The sequence below is a fragment of the Cornus florida genome, unplaced genomic scaffold (genome assembly GCF_030987335.1).
Source record: "Cornus florida cultivar Cherokee Brave unplaced genomic scaffold, ASM3098733v1 CherokeeBrave_3.0.0_Hap2_Chr02, whole genome shotgun sequence".
Classification (NCBI taxonomy): domain Eukaryota; kingdom Viridiplantae; phylum Streptophyta; class Magnoliopsida; order Cornales; family Cornaceae; genus Cornus; species Cornus florida.
Genome location: NW_026775572.1, coordinates 15198494 through 15215408, shown reverse-complemented (window position 1 = coordinate 15215408; position 16915 = coordinate 15198494). Strand labels below are relative to the sequence as shown.

The window sequence follows — 16915 nt, the reverse complement described above, 5'->3', positions numbered from 1 at the left end:
CATTACTTGAGTCTGTCATTTCAAAGGGCAAAATGGTCATGCGAGGGGAAATCGGTTATATAAACTAAAACTTTAGAGGAGGTAAGTAAGATTGTAAAACGTAGAAGGGTCTATGTAAAATATTGACAAACTTCAAAGGAGGTAAATAAAATTCACCCTAAAATCTAAAATGCAAAATATAACTTGTTTTCAAAAGGACTCATAGGGTCTGTATGGAATGTGTTATGATATTATTTTTTTTAATATTGGTCTTCAAATTTGGGTCTATATCATGTTTGGAATGACTGATATTGGTTTGTAATAGTTCATAACATATCAAATTTTTTGACCTAAACCTATATCACCAAATTGATGACATTGTGTGTTTTGATACTATAGTGGAGGAACTAAAATAAATTTTTAAATTTCCTAAAACAAATTTTCATTACCAGGTTTTGATTTTTACACAAAATACTCCTATAACAAAACGATTGTTTTTGTATTGATAAAAAAAACATAACGGCATACTCATGCCAAACGAACTCAATGTCAAAATTTTATGTTTCCAATTTTTTGTTTTTAGTAGAAAATATTGCATTGTTAGTATATTTCTATTTATAAACTTGTTGTCTTGTTGCACCATTAATTGAAAAAAAAAATTTATTTAGGTTCCATTTGTTTGGAAGTAAAAGATATTTTAAATTTTTGGTGTTTACTTGTATTTTATGAAGAAAATAAATATTAAAATTTGATAAAAATATTTTATTCATTAATTTTTAATAAATTATTTTAAGCGCTTTCCTGGATAGCTTTGAAATAACAGTCAATTTAAACCTTTATCAAACACCAAATTAGTCTGACATGGTGCCCGTGAATCGAAATCGAATTCATAACTCTCTGTGGTAGTTCATCAAATGAGGGAGGTTTAGATAGATTCGTGAAATCCAGTAAACCAACTGAATGTAATGTTTGTAGCAATGCAATTTAAGTGACACCAGTGAAGTACAAAACGGTACCACAGGGGATTGATGGGAAAGAATCTATAATTTCCCTTCTATAATTCGTCACCTCACGCACACCACCAAGTCCAAAAGCACAATTGCAAAATCTAATGATTTCCCTTCTAAATAGGCACCTTCTTCACAAGGATAGGGTTGTTTTTAACATTATGGACAAGGACATTTATGACATTTCATTTCATTGTCATAAAGGACCATGACAGTTGTGACATTTCATTTCCTTATTCCACTTTAATATCCTAGACAAATACTATATATTATTTGAACTATGATACCAAGTTTAGCTGTTAGAACAGTGACAAACAAAAACAAGGAGGACTGAAGACACTGAATATATATAAAAAAAAATTAAAACATTCTTTTTTTTGGGCAAGTATAATTATGATGATTTAGTTATGATATTCTCCTAATGACAATAAATTAGCTGTTACAATAGTGACAAACAAAAGAACAAGCACAGAACCTCTCTCTGTAATCTATATATCATTATATCTATATATATGTGTGTGTGTGTGTGTGACACTATTATATGGAGTACTACTATATATCATGGACTACACTTTTACCAGTAATTTATTAATGTTTGACTCCTCTTTTCTATCAATAGTCAGTGTATTTATCTGCCTTTAAAATCTCTGCTAAATTGGCAGTAACTCTATAGAAATGAATTGCTCAAGCTGAACGCCAAGTTATTAGTAGTAGTCCATACAGCATCAACTTGCCAAACACGAGGACACCATCATCTCTTCCTCGAGCCCCTACTTTCTCTTCTCACTTCCCTTTGATTCTGCCTCTCTCTCTCTCTCTCTCTCTCTCTCTCACACACACACACACACACACACACACAGAGTTTAATCACCATTAAATCCTCTGTTTAGGAGGGTATTGTTTTGCAAAATAAAGGAAAAAGAAGAAAAGAAAACCTCATCTGTTGCAGAAATACAGGTCTTTTACTGTCTTCTTTCTCAGTTTCTCTCTCTTGTGTGACCAACCATCTCCATTTTCAGCAGAAACTCAACTTTACTCTTTTTTTCTGTGTGCGCGCGCGCGCGTGTATGTGTCTGTCCACCTCCATTTTTGACAATAAGCCATCTTTACTTCTCAGGCGATGAAATGGCCAACTGGGTTGCTTTGAAGCTTTGCCCAAGACCTACATTTTTAGCAGGAACCCACTTTAGATATCAGAATCAGTGATGGGTTGGTTTAGAACTTCTTTAGATTAGCTACATTTTCCCCTCATTTTCTCTAAAATATCAATCAAAACCCTCATTTTGGCACTACCCCACTTTTTTTGTATCAGGGGGAAAAAATGCCCACATTCCTCCAAAAAAATACTACCTTTTCAGTCTTCTATTGAACCTGTCTTTAAAAGGCAGACCTATTTCTCTAACTTTAGGGAGAGAGAACAGTATGGGGTGTGTTGCCTCCAAGTTAGAGGAAGAAGAGGAAGTAGTGTCCATATGTAGAGAGAGAAAACACCAGCTAAAGTTGGCTGTAGAGAGAAGGTATGCTCTTGCAGATGCACACTGTAGGTATTGTCAAGCGCTCTTTGGTGTATCAGCTGCTATAAGGCTATTTGTTGCTCGCCATTCTTCACCTTCCTCACCATTTCTCATCACCTTCCCACCACCTTGTCAACCATCTCCGCCCAGAGAAAATGAGGTATCCAACCCATTATTCCTTCAACAAACAGAATCTGAGCCAACCCAAGAAGCCATTGGTTGTGAATCATGCGATTCTTCCACATCTTCAGACTCCTCCGAGGAACAAAGAGATGAAAAATTAGAGAAAAATGAAGAACAACCTTGTGGGTATTTTTATATGGAAATGCCTCAACAAGTGCCACTACCACAGAGAGATATTGGGTGGGATTTCTTTAATCCATTCGACGGCATGAGACCGGAGATAATAAGCGGCTATAATCGCATTTCTGAGGAGGATTTGAGGGCGGTAAGGGAAGAGGAAGGAATTCCAGATTTGGAAGAGGAAGGGGATAGAATGGAGGAAGAAAATACGGTGGTGGTGGCTGATGAAAGTGAGAATGTAGAGGAGAGTGGGGTTGAAGTTGTGAGTGTAGTGGATGGTGCCAATGTGAGCCAGGGAGACCAGAAGGGTTTAACAGTCATTGATACACCAGTGAGAGGGAGGGAGTTGTTGGAAGCATTGAGGGATATTGAGGACCATTTCATTAGGGCTTATGATTCCGGCAAAGATGTGTCCAGAATGTTGGAGGCTAATAGGGCTCATTTGCAATCTGGTCTGGAGGAAATAAAAGGTGGGTATTTATTTATTTCTCATTTTCACTTTTGATGGCTTTTGTTACAAATCATTTTCTCTCTTTGAATAGATCTTCAATTACCACTCAATTCTAACTTAATCTGCTATCTGTAAAATCAGGACATCTCTATTTACCATATCCCAAGCATTTAACATTTTTAGTATTATTATTTTCACATGCTTGCTCTGCTTTGCTCTTAGTTTGACCCAATTATATAAGGTGGTGTCTTATTTCCCTATATTATCCTAAATCTTAAAACTTTTTTCCTCTGCATGAGTTTATTTTAGTTGCAATACTGTGTCTAATAGCTCAATAATTTCCCCCCCTTTTTGCTATTAGGTATTGGTTTGTCCTTTCAGTTGTTCCATTACTGTAATTTCATTTACTTTTATTTTTTTTATTTTTATTTATACATATATATATTTTGATAACCATAATATTTAGGGGCCTTACCTTGATTTTAAAAAGATGAGATTTTTATTTTTATTTTTATTAATTCTAGCATGAAGCTTTTTCTCTGCCTTTTTTCTTTGTGGGTTCTTAGAAATTATGTGAACTGAGCTCCCAGATTGTTACTTCATCACATTCTTGAAACAAATCTCTGACCATTTTTATTTGCTTTCCTTTAGCTTTTGGTTCTGCTTTTTAGTTCTTTCACTACTTGTCTTCTTTCCTCTTTATCTTTTAGAAAGATCTGAAATGGTTGTTTTTTATGGTTCTCATAAGCTCTTCTTTTGCTTAATTTTGTCAGTGTTTGCATGTAATAATGCAGACAAACAAATTTACTTTTGTCTAGTTGCTGTCTTAAATTACTTTGGATGTTGGATTACTGTTCTCTTCCACGTTCTTTGACTTCGGCGAAAACAAACATGGTGAGAAAATTAGCTTGCAGACTATGTTACTTATTGTTGCTTTGGATTTATTATGACCTGTGTCTTTTTCTCAAATCATTTCACGAGATTCGATATAGACTTATAGTGGCTTCGTCATTATCCTTTTCCGTTCGAAAAGATGAAACATTTATGTGAAGCTAAACCATCTACCTTTGTGTGGGTTTAAAATTAGCTTCTGCCTGATGATTGTATTGATAGATTGGTCTATGAGTCTCTTCAACATTTATTTTTGTGCTTTTCATGCATAACGACTCCTGTGAATCTCTTCAACATTCATTTTTGTGCTTTTCATACATTTTAACTCAAAAACTTCTCTACTCGTAATTGCCTTTTTGCCCATCAGTTTCCACCAGACATGTTCCTTCACCCATTTCATTTGGATGCAGAGAATTCTACAAAACTCATCCAAGCTATCACATCGCGGTCCACTTCCTCTCGGTCTTCATCCTGTAAGAGTCTTGTAGTATCTAGTTCCAAAAGCTCAGCAACATGGACAGAGTTTACGAATGATCTCTTTGATGATTATGGAGGAATGGATTCAGGAAGCCACTCACTGACACTAGGAAGGCTCTATGCTTGGGAAAAGAAGCTTTATGAAGAGGTTAAGGTAAATTATTATCACCCCAAAGTGTGTTACCTACCCCTATCTTCATGACTTTATCCTACTAGTTACTACCTGCAATATTTTGTGTTGAGATCGCAACTAGACGAGCACAGGAAGTGAAACATTGCTTATGCATGTTATTTCCTTCTACCTCTGTTGCATAACACGTGCTTATGATAATAAACTTTGGCACATTTAGTAGAGATTTATATATGAAGAAATCCAACTGCTTACAGTCTGCTATTTTGATTGTGCCTCTGAAATTTCTATCATGCGACGCTGACAGGAAAATGCAATTGTATCAACAAGCCTAGCCTTCTCAAGTATAATTATATGCCTAACTGAAGTAAAGAACATAACGAATAGTTCTTGTGCAAAAAGTTCACATTGGATCATGGAATTGCGAATCAATTCAAGCAATTAAGTGCAAACAGATGACAAAATATTTACTACCCACTTAAGAGATGGCCTATAGCTGCTGGAGTCATGCAGCAGAAAACATATCACCGACCAAATAGGTTCGAGTTGCTGGACTTTCATGACAACTGATACTATCGATTTTGTTGATATAGGTTTAGATTTTTAGGGCATAATAACTTCTCAGAGTGAAGTGCATCTCATCAATCATGAGCTTTAGGTTGTATAGAGAATAGTTCTGAAATTCCTGTATCAAGAAAATGCTTTATGTACAGTTTTTGGCTAAATTCTTCATTAGTATCTTGTTATGCAATTCCGTCAGGGAAATAATATAGACTGCCTCCTAAAAATGAATATTCTAGCTATATTCATTGCTTCTGGGAAGAATATTTACACAATTTCACCGCCAGGTTTCTGTTTCGGTGGCTCAATTTACTGTGCCAATTTGGCCATGCAAAGGATAGAATATGATATTCGAAATTACATTTTTATTAGTAAATTTGATCAACACTGAAAAAGGTATCATGTGTTGAGAAAACTCAGTTTGTGTCGTGACTCAGGTAAGAACTCTATTCATTTCATTTCTCAGAAATAACAAAAACATTGATCTGCAAGTATGAAGGCAAATGAAGATGGAAGTCTACACGAGATTTTTTGGTGGGTAATGTCTAAATGAGTTAGATGGTATTGAAGGCTCTTGCAACTGCCAATGGCAGGAAAGAAATTACATTTCTCACCAGTGTTATTTAAAAGTTAAAACTAGGCATACTTTTTTGTCACCAACCGAAATTGTTTACTATGCTCACCTTGCTGTTTTATGTGAGGCTCAGAGAATAACTAGAACCCCATGAACCTACCTTTTTCCTTTGATATTCTTTTTACTTATTTGCTTTTAGTATTTCACTTGGAGACTTATTTGTTCCTTAGGCTGGAGATAGCACTCGGAAAATTTATGAGAGGAAGTGCAATCAACTGAGAAATCAGGATGTCAAAGGGGAAGAAGGACTTGCTGTGGACAAAACCAGGGCTGCTGTAAAAGATTTATATAGCAGGATAATAGTTGCTATTCGAAGTGCCGAATCAATCTCAAAAAGAATTGAGAAACTGAGAGACGAAGAGTTGCAGCCCCAGATTTTTGAACTACTACAAGGGTAAGGAAATATCACAAACAAACGTATAGATTTTTTTAAGTGTAGTTGCTCGTCTTCCCTGCCTTCACTTTCCGCTTTTCTGTGCAGCTTGGTAAGAACCTGGAAGATTATGATGGAATCTCATGAAATTCAGAACAAGATAATGTTTGAAGTGAAATGTTATACCAGTCCCAGTTATGGAAAATTTTGCAACAACTCTCACCGGCTCGCCACTCTTCAGCTTGAGGCTGAGATTCAGAATTGGAGAACATGCTTCATAGAGTACATTGCAGCACAAAAGGCATACATTGAAGCTCTCGATGGATGGCTATCCAAGTTCATTGTCCCTGAAACTGAATTCTACTCTAATGGAAGGAGTAAGGCTCCACCATGTCATGTCAATGGACCCCCATTACTTATGATTTGCCATGATTGGTTATCTTTCATGGATAGGCTCCCAGATAAAGCGGTTGGCTTTTCAATGAAAAGCTTTGGAAAGGATGTAAGGGCTTTGGCTGTTCAGCAAGAAAAAGAACAGCAACAGAAGAGAAAAGTAGACAGATTGGCAAAAGAATTTGACAGAAAGATTCTTGCATTCCAGAAGGCAGAGAACAGGATTTCGGAGTCCAAGCTTTTGGTCCAGAATTCAGAGCCAGACATGGAACATCGGGCTGAGAACTTGAGCGCGAAGAAGGATTTATTGGACATTTTTAGAATGAAAGTAGATTTAGAGAAGGAAAAACACCACAACTGCATGCAAGAAACTCAAAGGATCACATTGAATGGATTCCAGACCGGATTTTGTGGAGTTTTCGAGTCCTTGACCGACTTCTCTAAGGCTTCTCTAAAAATGTTCAATGACCTTGTCAGTTACAGTAATAATGCTGATAAAGTTGGGAAACCGGGATATATAGAGGGCTCCCAAATTGAAGATGGCACCAGATGACATAGGAAACTTGTTAACGCCATTAGGGTCTTAGGGTTTGAGGATTTTTCCGTGATTCTACATTAGATTATGTCAAAGCAGCTCGCTGAGACAAATTTATCTGTATTTTGTAGTTAGATTTCCAATCGACTGGCAAGTTGTTTATTATATACATGTAATGGTTGACCACAATTTTGTTGCAAGACCTGTAAATTTCCTGAATTCCTACCTTTCTTGGCAAGGGTCCCAAGAGGGGTTGTACACATGGGGGGAGATTCAGGTGGGCAATCCTGTTAGTTATTTCAGGTGTTGAATGGAACAGAATTGACCGTGTCATTTTAATAGCTACCTTTGAATCATATCTTCTTGAAGATGGGACCAGCTTTACCCTTTAACCTGCCTTGATGCTTAAAAGAAGTTTCTCCTTTCTTTTTTATTTATTTATTTATTTTCCTTCTCCCTTTACTGGTTTCGCACTGGTGTGTATAATGTAAGCCTCATTTTATATTTTCTTTTGCATTAAGCAATTATCCTCGTACTTACCTTGTTTTACCCCCTCAGGTTGAAGATGGTGATTTCAATGGTTTCAGATTCTCGGCGGGAGAAGTGAGGAGGAAGCCGAATTACAGCAAGATCGAGGCTTTTTTCTGAATTGGTGGGGAGAAATTCTTTGGCGGATTTACCTGATCCAGAATGTAATCTCCTGCAATCTTGTTCTTTTCTTTATAAAGATTCCATTTTTTCCAAGGGAAAAAAAGAGAAAAAAAGTAAGTGAAAACCAACATTTTATGGTCTTTTTCTGATAGCTACAACACCTTTCCAGTGACGAAAAGCAGTTTTCTTTATGGAAAATATTATGATTGCTAAAATAAAGCATGACCATAAAATATTATGATTGCTAAAATAAAGCATGACTGGGGAGCGACTGCATTATAAGGAAGAAGGGTGATGATGCCCATGCTGCATTTCATGTTCGCAAATATGGTTGAAGCTGAAACAATTAAAATGCCATACTCTTTCTTTTCTTTGAGTATGCAACTACCTATTTTCCTTATTTTGTTTCCTTTTCATTTATTGCTGCTGTAAAAATTTACAATGATGATGGAAGATTGTTGTTAGCAACTCCACTCTGCAGTAGGGGTGCACAAAGAACCGGTGGAACCGGAACTGGTGCTTTGGTTGTATACATTATTTTTTTAATTATATAATTACTAATATATATGTCTATTGATGTTTGTTTGGCTGTAAATTTTTCAAAATACTCTGATTATATGTTACAGTAATCTAAAAATTAAATCGTAATACAGAAATATATATAATAAATTTATATTCTCATGTACTATATTATTTATCAAAATGCACTACAAATGGGTAGGCCGGTGTCTTACAAGCAAGCCATCGTATAGAAAGTCCTCAACAACGACGATTCTAGTCACTGCCTAGCTCTCCTGTTCATTAGCTGGTCTTTTGTGTAAAAGGGTTACAGAAACCACAAGACTTGGTATTTTAGTTCTCTCAAGTTATAATAGCGTCTGTTTTGTTAAAAACTTGCATGTGACATGTGAATGATACAATGGCAGGATCGTATGGCACTTATGTATCTATTTATATATGATTGTATGGGTTGTATTATTTTTGTTTTTGCATAATGGCCGTGGTTGTTCTGTCTGGTTCAATCATTTGGAATATCTTAGCATGGTCAAGATATTGCTTAAAAAAAACAAAAAGGAACCGGAACTGTGAAACTGGTTCGGCTCCATATCCCAACCGTTTCGGTTCCAATTTCAATTTCTAGGAACCTTATCGAACCGGACTGTGTGCACCCCTACCCAGCGGTACTTGACCTATACTTCCCAAAGGAGGTCATGGTTTCAAATTTCAGTGGACACAGTGTGTGAGTGAATTGCTTTACCATTCCCCCAAAAAAAAAACAAAAAACAAAACAAAACAAAAAATTATGCTCTAACAATGTAGTTTCTTGGGATCACCAAATCCTTTCCATCGTACAATATACTGAATCAATACAACCTATTATACCTACTACATGATGATTACTGAATTCAAACTCTATCAAACAGTAATGTTTTTTGAGCAACACAATAACAAACCCAAGAAAGGCATAGGATAACATTCTTGGTACTCAAATTTTTAACAATCAAGCTTACAAAAAGTAAGCTCAGAACAGTAGAGAGGGAGAGAGAGAGAGAACCAGATAGTTATCATCTCGTGCTAGTCAGATTTTAACCACAAAGCAAATAATATCAGAAAAATATAATATCTCAACCATTCCTCTAGAAAATTGAAAATTTTGTTAATTAAATTGGTCAAACTTATAAAACATCGATGAGAAGAAAGGAAATATGGTACCATCAATAGAAATACAAAATTTATACATATAAATGCAAATGGGTCAATTGATTTATGTTCTACAACAACCATTTGTACAATATGAGATGAAAGGCTTCCTAATGAAGAAAAGTAAATTTGCCCTAAAGAATAATCACAGGTCTTACAATTCACTTCATTATCAGAACTTTCTTTTAATCTATCTTAGGTAAAGAGAGACCAACAATTGAGAGAAGAGTATAAATTCACTCACTAAAACAGCAGGGGAGTGTATGCCAAGAAATGGGACAATGTCTACCTGCAACCAGTTTTCAACCACTGACCCCACCACCGCACCAGCCACAAGCCCTCCTATGGTTATCACAGTTGCTTTCCCTGAAAAAAAATAAAATGCTAATCACATTCCAATAGATTCGCTAAGCCGAAGTAGGAGTCGATTAACATTGACACAACTTAATCAGTTGCTACTCCTGCACACTTAATTTGATAGACAAAAAAAACATTATCCACATCCCCCCAATAATTTGACCTGGAAATGCTTATTCTGATTGAAAAATAACATCAATTTTATCACAATCTCAGAAGTGGATGTTCAAACAGTATGTTAAAGGCATTCTTTGTCATCTTGTGTGTAGTGTTTTAACCAAAAAAAAAAAAAAAAAAATCTTGTTAGTGAATTAGACATTATTTATAAGTACAGAATAACAAGTACTGTTATCAAACAAAAATGTAGGAGAGGTATAATTTGGGTAAGAATCTAATGTTTTGGCAGTAAACAAAAAGAATCCACATAATGAAAAATGAATGTTGAATAAATTATCCTAGTGATTCTGTAGTTAGCATGTGAAATAACAATGTAAAGAATAAAATTGAGTTTCTTAGACTTTACAAAACACAAACCCAGAGAAACAAAAAGAATAAAGAAAGGAACCAAGAAACTGCAAGAAAATTGAAGATGAATGTCTCCTCTAAGTTCCAGTAATTCAGTAAACCCACAAAATGGAAAGCTACCACAATGAAAAGGCTACTTACCTAACTTAACATTTTTCTTGGTCATTAAATATAAAGATGCTCCAAAACTAGTGGCTAAGATCAGCCCAGGAACATCTGGCCCAGCATATGGTCCTGCAGAAGGCGATGATGCTCCATTGACATAAGTTAAGACCATTAAAGTTCCATATACACCTGCTTGTATGCCCAAGTCACGGGTAGATGGTGTTTCAACTGAAATGGGTGAACTCTTAACTGTAGCCTGAAGCCATTGAGGCATCGATCCCATTCCAGAAGCACTTACAGGTTTAACATCAGCAAAGCGAATGTTACTATTTACAACTTTTCCAGCTCGACGCCTTGTTAAACTTTGCATAAGCAACATATCATATGCAGCCTCTACCTGGAAAAAATATGACCATATTACTCCTTGGAAGTAACGACAAGGCAGCACAAGTCTCCATATCTATACATGTTAGACCCAGAGATACTGTAATAGATCATGATTGATATGGTGACAATTATGATTCATCTGCTGGAGGCAGATCCTGCATTTGGTTACTTCAACACAGAAACATTTAAATCTAGGACTGCCATCCATTCGAACGTCCCAATGCCACTATAAAGGATTTGGACACACAAACATGTGCACTGACATGAGCGCACATACACGTGAGAGAGAGAGAGAGAGAGAGACAGAGTCTTAACATTACAATCTTATAAACAGTCTTGTCCAATCAGGTGGATTGTTGAACATAGTTAAATAGGGACACAACCCCCGATACATATGCCATATAAACCAGTAGGAAACTGAATAGCTTTGACTAGTCTTTTCTATATTGGTACCTTCGGGGCGTTTTGTGAATCTCAAAGAGTGGTTCAAGTTTATTCCTGCCTCATTTCAACAGCTAGTTCACAGGAGAACCAACATTGAGTTGGTCCAGAAAAAGGCTTGTGTTTTCCTTATTTTTTTGTCTATGCTATAACCAATCTAGAAAAAAAGTGATTTTACCAAAGAAAGGCTGACATCAAATCAATCATCCTTAGCCTCAAATAACTGAGTTCTTGGGTTTTTCAGACAACACTTGCTTTTCCTTTAGACAATTATCTCAACAATGGTAGATATAAGAAAAGTATTCATAATCTAGTGATTTTACCTTTTTGATGGAATTAATACAATTAAACCTTCGGAGATAAACCACTATGAAATAAAGCAGCAACAACAAGAGGGGTAAGAAAATGGAAAATAATTTTAAATAACATCTCGGAAGGTAAAATTATCTTATAGATCTACTTGTAGCTGCAAAAGACCATGAGGGTTTACAATCCACAGCATGCTCCAAAAGCTCAAATAACCAAGGCTCAGCAAGTCTAATTGCCTGAGTATGAAAGTCCTCCTCAGGCACACCTCATGCCTCAAGGCTCTTGTATTGCCTGAGTATGTGTGCCTTGCACATTAACCAAGATAACATTCTCCAAACTCCTTTTAAAATTATAGTTTGTAAAATAAATTTTTTTTTTTTTCTTAAAAAAAAAAAATGAATAAACTTCATTGGCAATTTGATCTTTGCATAATACTGCCGATAACGACCCAGAGGAAGATACAATGCTGGGGACTTTTGGAACAGGGAAAAACAAAATATAAACAACACAGAAAGCATCAAGGGCAGCACAATCATGACCAATATGTGAGGAAACCTGCATATGAATTCCTAGGAAATCAATGAGGAAGAACATTAAAAGGCCACCATCTTAACGTTGTCAGACACCACATCTTCTACTGATCACTCCTCTTCAAAAACACTTCTGAATAAGCTGTAACACCAGAAAAAAAAAAAAAAAAAAAAAGAAAAAAAAAAAGAAAAATTCCTCATCATCCTGCCCTTATAACCTCAACCTCTAAAAGCCCATCTGTGAGAATGTTTGACTTAATATTTAAGGCAGTCATTAGGCACACGACTCATGCTCTGAAGCCCTTTTTACTTCTAAAACGTTTGCCTTATGCAGTTGCCAATAACTGAAAATTCTCAATAAATAATTAGAAGGCGGAACCTATGTATGGTCTATTAGGTCACTTGCCTTCTTTATATTGTGTGATTGATGAAGCTTGAAATAAGATGTTGATGCATTCTTCTGGCTCAGACTTCAATTTATTTGGTTTTTTTTTTTTTTTTTTTTAAAGTAACGTTACAGGTTCAATGTCAATGTGAACCTTCCACTGAAGTGACAGCACATCGACATCACGGCACAACTTTTGCTCATAAAATATGCCAACACATGACAATATAGATATTTTTTCCTAACAAGGATCAAATCCTAAAGCACTACTTTTCCTGTAATTCCCATATGCTAGTAATCGTATCATTATACTGAATTTTTTCCTTTTATATATTGATATTTAATCACAAACTATCATGCAACAAATGCAAATTGCCTCCACAGAGTTTTGAGCTTGCTTGCCTATTGTGCGGAAGCTACTATGCCTACACAAGTTGAAGAAAAGCTGATTAAGAGGAAAATAACACAGTTACTGGCTTACTGCATAACCATTCGCAAACGTCAAATGCTCCCAAATAAAGAAATAAATAAAGAGGCATCACAGAACAATGAATACATAAAAGGGTAGCATTATTATTAGAATTCATTATGTAGATTTTGCTTGTTTGATGTTATTCGATTTTTTTCTTAAAATCCAACAAAATATACATATATATTTGGTTTGTCAGCATGCTATCTTAACAAATATACATATGCATTTGGTTTGTTGGCATGCTGTGTTTACAGATATACATATGTATATGGTTTGTCGGCATGCTATCTTTTACGAGTTCATAGTGACAGTGCCTCCTCGCCATGTCATGTTCATGCATCACAAGATGCTAATAAATGAAGTATAAGGTAAGGAACATGTCCGACACCCACTCATAAAGTATGCTGAACAAAACTAACAAGTAGGTATAGTGACACAAATAAATCACCTTTTTTCTTTGGTGAAAGGTCAGGCAGTACTTTCAAGGCAACTTCTTTCTTTTCACTTTATATTCTTAGAATTTCTAGAGCTTCATCATTAAAAACATTTCAGTAATGAGTGAGTTTCTTGACACAGTTGCAATTCGAATAAAGCCACCATCACGCACTAAGAGAACTCAGCTTCAGTCAGTGTGTGTGCTTAAACACTGTTGCATCTCCAATAAGATAGGAATCCAGGATCAAATTTCAGTTTTAATATGGCTACCAGTGACCACTTTCCTATTCTTCCAGAGGCCTTGACAACATATATAGCCCAACTACAAGCTGGGAAGAGTGAGAATGATGTAACTCTCGCTCAATCTAAAAAGGACTCCTGACCGTATAAAAGAAGCGCGGTTAGTTCTATAAATTCCTACCACTCTATCTATCTTTGAGATGTTTGGATTTTTCAAAACTCCATGGACATGTCTGTGGAACACAGTTCTTGCAAAGGTTGTGCGTCATAACTTGAAGAAACATTAATTCTAACAAACACCCCAAAAAAGTAGACCTGTAAACAACAATTCACATTTTCTATGACCAACATCAAACTTACACAAACAAGTGTAGAAATTGAAAACAGGAACCCAATTGAATGCCCCCAAAACGTCTGTATTTCAACAAATTATATTCACGTCCAAGTGTCCGTGCAAATCCCAGAAGCAAAATTTGTTATTTAACAAGTATCAATCTAGAAAACATAAATAGTTACCCAATATACACGCATATATAAAAGAACACAATTCAATACACCCAGGTCTCAAAATCATCCGAATTTCACCAAAACGAACACAAGGTAATGATTGCAAAGTAAAGGAAATTAGAACCTGTGCTATAGCATCTTGGTCGTCCTTACAGGTCGCAACAATCGAATTCTTGGCACGAAGAATATCATCAAAGGAAGCCTCCTCGGAGACACCCAAGAGCTTGAGAGCGTTCTCTATGGTCATCTCGAACGGAGCAGAGTCGTCGGCTCTGGAGCCGCCGGCGAGGACTCTGGATAATGTGGTCCTGGAAGGGGCAAACACCACGCCCCACCCACACCCACGATCGTTCTTCACTGCCTTCCCAATCTGAGCTGCAGCCTGGTCCGGCCGGCGAGCCGCCGCCGTCGCCGCCGCCGGTCGAGACCGGGATGGGTTAAAGCCGATGAAGGCACGGTTGGGCCGGACCGAGAGAGTGGTGGCCATTCTGTTGTGTTGTATCGTAGCGTGAATGTGAGGTCGATTTTTTGGAATAAGAAACGGTTGATCAATCTGAGATGACGTTGGAGTAAGACTGTGCTGTGTTGTGTTGCGTGTAGTATAGTATAATAGAGATTCGGTATAGTGTAATAGAGATTCGGTAGGGAGCTTGGTTCGCTGTACACCGTCTAATGGTGATCACTTCGCAAATCCTTCAAATCAACCCAATTTGTCATTACTAGGTGGAGTATGTGACATTTTTTCATTAAATTAAGTATCAATTTAACTATACTCTTATATACTCATCATACTGTAATATTATTTTCGGAAAGTATGCAATTAAATCGCAACAATTTTATTAAAACTATTGTGAAGGTTTTTTTTGATTAAAAAAATCAAGCATATTCTTAGTTTTTAATTAAAACACAACCGAAAAGGGCTTCACATGCCAACTACAGCAATCATCGAGACCAAACCACTACCTTGCCATTTGTCACCTTCATGTCACACCCCGCCTATGGAGGTTGTGCCACGCAGGCGACACGCAGACGCTGAGTAGGACGCTGCATGACAACTGCATGACAAGTGGAGTTTCTAGAGCCTTTCGGAGTAGTCTAGTGTTGTGTGGAAGATTCTAGATGTGTGTAGTATATTCTAGAGTTCTCCAGAATTGTGTAGAGTAGTATGGAGAGTTCTAGAATGTTGTAGATACTTGTGTGAAGATGCAAGAAATTCATTCTCCTTTCTCTCTCTAGAATTCTTACACTTCAATAGAAAATTCACCTCCTCCCAAATACCCCTCTCTTATCCACCCGTAATGGTCTATTTATAGACCATTACAAATATTCTAACTAACTGATTACATAGGGCTCATATTCAAGGGTTTTCTTCCTTTTGGGCCTGATTTTCCAATGGGCTTGATCTTCTTCAGTGGATCCTCCAAGCTCGGCCCATTCCGTGGTACTTTTGCATGGGCCATACTTCAATTATTTGACCCGATCCCATGCCAGCGAGCTATAACCGGCCAATGCCACTTATTGCATCCTCAACTGCCCCCATAATTTCTCCCTATTGATTAGGGGGTAATTATTAGAGGCTGCTAATCATAACCTGACGACTCGAGAAGATCGCGTGGGAGAATGGACGGTTAGATTTGGGGGTCGGCGTTTCGAGATTAAAAAAAACTCCTCGCTTTCCTGACTCCTCGGCCCTCAGGCCCACCTTGTCTTTATAAGCCTCATAGATGTTCCATCGATTCTCTTTACCGTCTCTATCTCACTTTCTGTTGTTCGAATCTTCTCCAGCGATTTCTTGCAAAAGATCCTCCTTCTTGCGACCTTGCAGTACTCTTTGCCGTTCTCACTTTCTGAGGTTAATTTCATTTGCATTTTTCTTTCGGAAGACCTCTTTCTCTTCCTCAAAATCTTCATTCATTCTCACCATGACTGTAGATCTAGATGTTATTCGCATGAAACTTTACCTCCTTGACGATATACAAATTAGAAATTGCCCTAGAGAGGTGAATATTAGAACCGGTGCTCGCCTTCTTCCTGGCGAGGTTCTGTTTTCACACATTCATCTTAACCTCCTTAGGTTCCCTTTGCATCCCTTCTTTTGCTACGTTTTCAACAAATTGAAACTTTCCCTTTTGCAAGTAAACCTAAATTTCCTTAGGATTTTGTCTGTTATTCTACTTCTGATCCGTGACAGAGGTCTAGATCTGGACCTCATAGATCTTCTCCTCTGTTACAAGGTTAGCAAAATCAGAACTAATGAACCGTTTTACCACTTTTTCCCCATTGAGAAGAGGTCCATCTGCACAGATAAAATCAAATCCGAGAAGGGTTGGAGGAAAAATATAATTGGGGTTAGAGGAGTCTGGTTTCCTCCAGCTGCGGAGAATTTCCGTATCCCGAGCGCTTTTGGAGAGTGCTCTGTCTCTTCTTACAAGATTTACAAAACCCATAAGAGTGACTGTCCTTACGAGATTTGCATTCCCCATTTTTGTACTTTCTTGTGCCGTTCCTTAGGCATTCCTTGTGATGATTTGAGCTACGGTGTGTGCAGGGATAAGGATAATTACCTGAAGCAGTACGTTCTAACCAACGTTCCCTCCTATTCGGACCTCCTTACTTCAGACA

General features: G+C 37.0%; 2 protein-coding genes across 2 annotated transcripts; one reads left to right on the top strand and one right to left on the bottom strand.

The window, feature by feature from the left end:
• The first annotated feature begins 2131 nt into the window (after positions 1-2131).
• Positions 2132-7570, top strand: LOC132293825 (protein ALTERED PHOSPHATE STARVATION RESPONSE 1-like). The gene is made up of 4 exons (XM_059791457.1): positions 2132-3273; positions 4556-4776; positions 6118-6341; positions 6429-7570. The coding sequence occupies exons 1-4, from the start codon at positions 2409-2411 to the stop codon at positions 7264-7266; spliced, it is 2148 nt and encodes a 715-aa protein (XP_059647440.1). The 5' UTR covers positions 2132-2408; the 3' UTR covers positions 7267-7570.
• A 2019-nt stretch (positions 7571-9589) lies between these two features.
• LOC132293824 (protein CHAPERONE-LIKE PROTEIN OF POR1, chloroplastic) lies at positions 9590-14944 on the bottom strand. Its single transcript, XM_059791456.1, has 3 exons — positions 14418-14944; positions 10624-10984; positions 9590-9966 (listed from the first exon to the last, which is right to left on the bottom strand). The coding sequence occupies exons 1-3, from the start codon at positions 14778-14780 to the stop codon at positions 9791-9793; spliced, it is 900 nt and encodes a 299-aa protein (XP_059647439.1). The 5' UTR covers positions 14781-14944; the 3' UTR covers positions 9590-9790.
• Positions 14945-16915: the final 1971 nt, after the last annotated feature.

Excerpts from the sequence above, each read along its gene's own strand:
- LOC132293825 (XM_059791457.1), top strand. The coding sequence starts at position 2,409 with ATGGGGTGTGTTGCCTCCAAGTTAGAGGAAGAAGAGGAAGTAGTGTCC. Across the intron at positions 4,777-6,117 it reads AGCTTTATGAAGAGGTTAAG|GCTGGAGATAGCACTCGGAA; the intron begins GTAAATTATTAT and ends TTTGTTCCTTAG. Across the intron at positions 6,342-6,428 it reads ATTTTTGAACTACTACAAGG|CTTGGTAAGAACCTGGAAGA; the intron begins GTAAGGAAATAT and ends TTTTCTGTGCAG.
- LOC132293824 (XM_059791456.1), bottom strand. The coding sequence starts at position 14,780 with ATGGCCACCACTCTCTCGGTCCGGCCCAACCGTGCCTTCATCGGCTTT. Across the intron at positions 10,985-14,417 it reads ACCAAGATGCTATAGCACAG|GTAGAGGCTGCATATGATAT; the intron begins GTTCTAATTTCC and ends TATTTTTTCCAG. Across the intron at positions 9,967-10,623 it reads CAAGAAAAATGTTAAGTTAG|GGAAAGCAACTGTGATAACC; the intron begins GTAAGTAGCCTT and ends ATTTTTTTTCAG.